At 38.5% G+C, this 7283-nt stretch overlaps 1 protein-coding gene across 1 annotated transcript in view; it reads left to right on the top strand.

Moving 5' to 3' along the window:
- The first annotated feature begins 390 nt into the window (after positions 1–390).
- LOC148725782 (uncharacterized) overlaps positions 391–7283 on the top strand; it is an 11537-nt gene continuing 4644 nt past the window's right edge. Inside the window, exons 1-9 of the mRNA XM_088731537.1 lie at positions 391–452; positions 2022–2097; positions 2617–3047; positions 3757–3910; positions 4782–4964; positions 5123–5305; positions 5712–5879; positions 6492–6705; positions 7176–7283. The exon at positions 7176–7283 is cut by the window's right edge and continues 121 nt beyond it. Coding sequence (XP_088587663.1) covers positions 2043–2097; positions 2617–3047; positions 3757–3910; positions 4782–4964; positions 5123–5305; positions 5712–5879; positions 6492–6705; positions 7176–7283 — 1496 coding nt within the window. The 5' untranslated portion in view covers positions 391–452; positions 2022–2042. The remainder of the gene's footprint in view (positions 453–2021; positions 2098–2616; positions 3048–3756; positions 3911–4781; positions 4965–5122; positions 5306–5711; positions 5880–6491; positions 6706–7175) is intronic.

Here is a 7283-nt window from a genome sequence, read left to right as displayed (position 1 = left end):
ACAATACTTCCAATATTTTTATCATACCTATTTCCCCTTACCGTAACTACCCATGTCATAAATGTTATCACACCCATTCTTATTCAATCACGCTTATTTTTCTTTGTAGGCACACCAATTAAAAACTCGAAAATGAACATTTATTTCCCTGATGACATTTATTTTCATTTAATCAGCTTATTCAACTTTGCGCCATAACGTTTTTCAAAAATGTAAAACAATATATTTGTAAAGCTATTATTCTCTTCGCCAATTGCACCTATTCTTTACACTTGCCTTTAGAATATTCCTTAATTCTACCAACCCAATGACCTTGGCAGTAAGGCTTACAGCCGAGGCCAGGGACCTAAGCAGTAACATTTATAAAGCTTTTGACGCGTCCCATGACTGTCACAGTTTGCACCTTCGCAGAGAGAAGGAGAGAAGGAGTAACGGACCGCACCAAACAGCTTGTAAGTAAGAAACACGTGAATCCGACAACATTTTCTACTTAATTATTACAGCCTATGTTTTGATATGGTGTCAGGGGTATTTAAAAGTCTATTCTACAATGAATTTCATATTTAAAGAAATATGCTTGTCAGTATGGTCAATGATAAATCAGCCTCTAGCTGCTGAGAAAGGTACTTAGCAGAAATTCAATAATATCGTACGTTTCGACTCACCGTGATAGTTTAAATACATAAATGAATTATTCGAATGTGAAAAACCATCTTTCCTTTCGTTTTACCTTTAAGTTTGATCGTGAAAGATAATTTTTGGCCAACCCTAAACGTTCGAAACATTCTTTTTCGTAGAACTACCATACTAAGGCTCTGGAAATTGCTGTTGTGCAGAGTTGTGAAGTGGTTGAATTGGCCTTTTCCTGGAAAAAACAACACGATTTCGAGAACATCAAACGTATTTCCATTATGCAGAGAGCTGTCGACACGTCAGCAATAGGGGCTTTTACAACAATCATGCGAAAAGTTTTTTTTTTTGCCGTAAAACGGAAAAAAATTAGCATTATATCGTATGATGTATGTTGCTTATCCTCGGTCTTAAAATAATAATAATAATAATAAAGGTCTTTATTAAGAATTATTGTGCAAACAGACGTGCTACAATTAACATGAATAACATGAATAAAATGAATAAGGAAAAAGAGAAGGTATTAATTACTATTGAAAAGACATCTATTAATAAAAACTGATTTAAAACGGCTTGTCTGGACCTTAGGCAAAATATAATTATGCGACCTAGTTCTCAACTGCCGTGTTCTCTGGGGAGGTAAGAGATCGCTCAACGCAGTGTTGGTGGAAGAGATCCTTTGCCATAATTTCTTATCTCTATTACAACGGATATCCAAGATACTGTGTTGCTTTAAGCAGTAACCCAGTTTATAACACCTGGCAAAGAGCTTATCAATTCTACTTAAATATTTACTATAAAAAGCACACCCCCAGACCTCAATAGCATATGTAAAAACTGAAAGAATCAAACTTTGAAAAAGTAAGTCCAATTAAGGCGTAAAAATTGACAAATGGTGACCGTTAGCCCTAAGTGTATGCCATAAAAGTCAATACCCCATTCAGAACTTCAGTAGACAGTTAACGAAATATCTTGGAAAAAAGGGGATACACCACATGGTGACGAAACCGATAAGAAATTGGTTAAGCTAATTGGTTTCCTTATAACTTACTGATTCACACCTTTAAGGGTCCACCAAACAGGATTGGTTTCGGTAACTCATGGTGCGTGCTTTTAAAGCCATAAAAAGTGTAAATAACTGTAGCAAAGTGCTCAATGTATATGTTCTTCCTACTTTTTTTTTATATTTGACCCTTTTGTTTGTTTGTGTTATAAACTATCATATTGACATCAAGAGTGTTAGCCTAAGAATTCTTGGACGTTTTTCTTACATTATTTTATATAACTTGAAATTAGAGTTTTGTAAAATATTAATTTTTTCCATGAAATATCTTCTTGTCCTGGAGGTAAACCTGGAAATTAATTCGTTATGTTCTCCCATATTCCAACAGGTGCAAACCATAGACGAAGCCATGTTTGTCTTTTGGTTTTGCGCGCTCGCTGCCTTTCAGCTCGTCCCGTGCCGAGGTAAACCGGCCCAATATCTATTCAAATGTGTGCTGCTTTGAAAAACTGCTATTGTGCTAACAAATTAAAAGGAGTAGACGAGACGAGGCAGCGAAGTCTCTAAATAAGCTGATAGGAAATGCTTTTCAGCAATAAAAAGTGTTATGCAAATTATCCAAGTGACCTACGCAGTATAAAATCAACAAACGTAACTCTAACTCAAGATATTAGCAACAGAGTATACTCTACTCTGGGTGTACAAGCTCTCATCCCATAAAAAACCTTCCCTCTTTCCTCCCTTAGTGACCGAGTATGTATCAATCTATCAGGAAAATAAATCCTTTAGGAGGGCTTATGACTTCAAGTTTTACGTTGATGCGTTCCTGTTTCTAAAATAATAGAAGAGGTACGGATTGGCAAAGGACTTAACCCAAGATGCTAAGAGTAAAACTGGTGGAAGAAATGGATTTTACGTTAACACATCAAAACTATGATATTAAGCTGATATATTATTTTCATATTCTTTTTTCAACGATAAAGCCCAATCCAACTGTGAGAATCCTCCGTTAGACATATCTATCGTGATCGATCAAACAAAGAGCGTGGGAGCGGCCAACTACGACGCCATGTTGGATTCGGTCATGGCCCTTATCAACCAGTATGATGTCGGTAAAGACAAGACACACTTCTCCATCGTAACTTATGCAAAAGACGCAAAAGTTCGCGTGAGTTTTGACGACCCAAAATATCAAAGCAAAGCGGCCCTTCGTGCACTTATTGAAGAAATGAAGAAGAAGGACAAGTTGGGGAACCCGACCAGGACTGACAACGCATTAAAAGTGGTTGGCGAGCAGGTGTTCAACGAAAAAAATGGGGATAGACCAGAATCACCTAACGTCATGATCATCTTCACTGACGGAGGAACGCATAAGAGTTCCAAACCTTACAGTACCGTGTTACCAACTCTTGAGGTGAGACAACACAGTTTAGACTGACATATCGTTCGATTCAGTTTCGTTCATCTTTTAGTCTTCAAATTTATGTGACTCATAAGAGATAGAACCTTCGCTCTCCTGTTGACTGAGGGATAAAATACATGTGTCTAGGGCTTCAGTTAATAGGAGACATGTCAATTTTCAAGTTTAATACAAGCTTACAAGTTTGAAGTATAAAATGAAACAAACACTGCTCGCAGTTAGCGACAGCTAACCGAGACGAGCATGGTTTGGAAGCTATATGTTTATTAAATACTCCTCAATGCACATGAAAAATGTTTATGAACAAATTACTGTTTACGGCGTGGGGAGTTCACTTTTCGGTGTTCTCTGATACGATTTTATGAGTAAAAAAATGGTTTCTTCTTCCGTAACAACCACATAACGTTTCTCATTTTGAATTAAATTTTAAGCGCAGAGTTTTCCGTATTGGACGTAAGGTTTGAAAATTCGGGAATATCACTTGGGGTATATCATCGGATATCCCCCAGTTTTAGTTGGGAGATAATATTCGGTCACGTGATGCAAAGCGAGCAAAGATACTTTTTGGATTGTGGGAGGGAATATTAGAACAATTTTATGTCATCATTAAATTACTATTAAAAACTTGATTGACCAATATACGAAGGTCAATTTAAATATTCTGGTCTTATGGAATGATCCAATATGAAATCTTTCCACGCAGAAAAAAGGAGTACAACGTGTGGCTGTTGGAATTGGGAAAAGCATTAAGCAGGCAGAACTGGAGACTATTGCTGGAGACAAAGATCGAGTCGTAAATGCCAAAAATTTCGATGACTTGAACAACCAGCTAGACAACATTCGCGAAGCTACTTGTAGTAAGTACAATTTTTTTAACGTCAATTTAAAAACCCAAGATAGAGCACTTGTGGTTGACTCCAGAAATTTTCAGAAGTTTGCTATTGATGTGCTTACTATAATTGTATTCTGGTTGTGTTGCGCACGGGGGAGCTGGCCAAATGACTGACGATCGATACATAATAACCTAACGTAATGCTGATAACAAAGAGTTTGCCAATGGATCCAGGGTTTGAACAAGTCATGCAATGCCACCAACTAATAGTCATTAAGGTGGCTCAAAAATTGAAACTAGCTTATCATCTTGGGTTTAGAAACATTTTACGATTACCTTCCATAACAAACAGAAGTAATCTCAAGTTTTATTTGAACTCGAATGAGACGAAACAAATGTATTTCATTGAGTTGCTTGATTTTTTTTTTTGAGCCCCTTTTTTTCTCAACTATGAAGACTCTTTAATAATTGTTTGCAAAAGTAGAAGACCAAAGAAGTAAGAATACTGAAATCAAATAAAAACCAGAAAGTTGAGGACTCTAGGATATTGTAAATTACTTTTAGCTGCAGAAAAACAATGTTACCACAATTGGCATGTCTCAATCTGATTTACCAAGCTGTTCTTGTAAATAGGCATACAGAAAACGCTGCCTCCGTCAACGTGTCATGTAATGTCTGACGCACTAGAAGAATTGTTTATTTCACGTCTATATTGTGGTAAAAACGAGTCGACAGTGGCTTAGTGACTATACCTCGTGAGTCCACAATATTTTGACCACTGTGATGACGACTATCGTTGTCAATAACAGTACAGACCACGCTTAACCACTGTCGATTTGTTTAACGTATGCTTACTCCTTTAAGTCTCAGGAGTATTGCTTTGATGCCCTTTTTAGATATTGATGGTGGGTACACCGAGTGGAGTAAGTGGAGTGCATGTTCAGCAACCTGTGGCGGGGGTGTGCGTCATCACTCCAGAACCTGCACCAACCCATCACCAAAAAATAATGGAAAGACTTGCATTGAACAGAATCTGGGTCCAGCCAAGGAATCTGAAAAGTGCAACACGAAACCCTGCCGTAAGTATGACAAAGATTACTTTGATGGCTAACTTTGTTCACTGCTATCTTTATTTGCGTTATACACCCGCTTAGCGGAAAAATACCTAAATATGGGTTGGGATTATCTTCAAGGCCTTAACCATTGAGGCTCATTCAAACTTGATTTTTCCCTTTAGCTACACCCGGTGGTTATACCAAATGGACGTCGTGGGGAAAATGCAGTGTCACGTGTGGCGGAGGAGTCCAGGTACGAACAAGGACTTGTACCAATCCCCCTCCGGCTGGTGGTGGGCCGACGTGTATTGATCAAAAACTGGGAGGTGCAAAAGAAACAAAGAGATGCAACACCCAGCCTTGTGGTATGTGTTGGCCGGTTGGAGGGAGGGTAGAATAATTCACAAATGCTTAATTTACCTTTTACTTTGTCACTACGTCACAAATCAAGGTTTCAAAACCAAGAGATCTCAGTTTATAATTTCTTGTCCATAACCCATTAGCAGTGAAGATTCTAATAACTTAGAATTTTGCTTTTCGTTGGTATGTTATGGAAGACTCAGGAGAACAGGTTCTCCTTAGTTGGTGGAACTTCTACCGCCAACTTTTGATGGTAAAGAGTAAATGCCAAATTTCTTTCAGTATGGTTTTCTCAACGCCAACGAGCTGTTTTTTATGATGCATATTATCACCATCATTGCCATAATCCTGGTTTTTGGTAATGTATTGTGCGTGCATAACCATTTGAAATAGGCGTGTTACCTTTGGCAGGTGAAGATGGCAACTGGTCCCCCTGGGGCTCCCCAGGTCTTTGTGATAAGACCTGTGGGGGAGGCACTCAAACAAGAAAAAGAACATGCAACAACCCACCTCCATCTGGGGACGGTAAAGATTGCGCAGGAAGCATGACAAAAAAGGAGCCGTGCAATACACAACCATGTATGTTCTTGTTCAAAAGCATTTGTAATTCGTCATGTTTAACCACAGATCAATTTTTCAGTACCCAAGAGGTGTGAAAGCGTGAATACAGGGTGGTTCTATAAGGCAACAGCCATAAGTCTGTAACGCCTCATATGTTCCCACGGTTCACGGAAATATCTTACCTCCAATTGCATTTACTCTTAAAGTTCACTTCCTTCATATTTTTTACTTTTCTTCTCTTATCTTTACATAAAACTTCTTAGAGTTGTAAGGTTAAGAACGTTCTTAGCAATGTTTATGCAGGAGTTTATGAACAATTTAAAAAGTGCGTTTTTGTTTGTAATGAAATTTAAGAGAGATTAAAACATTACATATAATTCAACTCCTTTCCCTGAATTGACCCAGATATTTTTTCACTCATTCTCTCGCCAAGACCCAACCTTGCGAGGAGAAGCTAGGGGATTTCGTAATAAGACTTTCAACCTTGTTACTGTGTTCTCTTGTTGAATTAAAAATTTTTCTCCTCTAGTGTCTCCTTTCACGTTCTTTGTTCACGATAAACTATCATATAAACATAAGGAAATGACAAATAGATTACCTTGCCTTACCTTTCCATCTTTTATCACCAAGGCCCAACTGAAAAACCGGAACCACCTCCACCCAGACCTTGCAAGGAACATCTCGACGTTGGTGTCATTGTCGATTCCTCCAACAGCATCAAGATTGGTGATTACAGTAAAGCTCGTAATTACTTAGTTCGACTGGCTCAAAGACTAGAGATTTCCGAAGCTGGAACACATATGGCGATCCTTCTCTACAGCTGGGAAGCACATCTCTGGCACAAGTTTGTACACATTTTCTACATAATCATAGTCTGGCTGTAACATGTTTTTAGGACACATATTTTCACCTAGCCACGGTTTTCACAAGGCTTGAGCTCTACGCGGTTTTTATATAAAAATGGCTGTTTAACTGCGCCAGGCGGAAATGTGGTTTATTTCATCAGTACTCTTCATGGTTCGATATGTGTTTCTCTAGCTTTCCTTTGATGAGCTATTTTACAAGCAGTTTCATCTTTTTCATCTGTAGTCAGTGATACTCTTCTTCACTAGCCAGACGCTCTGCTCGTCTGCTGCACCAACCAGCTTAACTAGAACTATTCTACCTCGCATTCCGTAACGACATTAGCTCAGTTCCTTCAGCAGATCGCCTCTGAACATCCCAACAGCAAACCCTCTCTGAGATCTGACACTACCCTCTAAATACTTGCTCAACCCTCTTCCTTCAACTGATTTCTGTCATAATGCTTTTCAGATTTACCGACCCTCAAAATATTAATGCACTAACACTCAAAGCCAGAAAATTACCGCATATTCGAGGTGGAACAAGAACAGATAGAGCCCTGGAACTAGCAGCAGAAGA

The sequence above is a fragment of the Stylophora pistillata genome, chromosome 8 (assembly GCF_964205215.1).
Source record: "Stylophora pistillata chromosome 8, jaStyPist1.2, whole genome shotgun sequence".
NCBI lineage: Eukaryota > Metazoa > Cnidaria > Anthozoa > Scleractinia > Pocilloporidae > Stylophora > Stylophora pistillata.
This window is presented reverse-complemented; position numbering and strand designations above follow the sequence as displayed.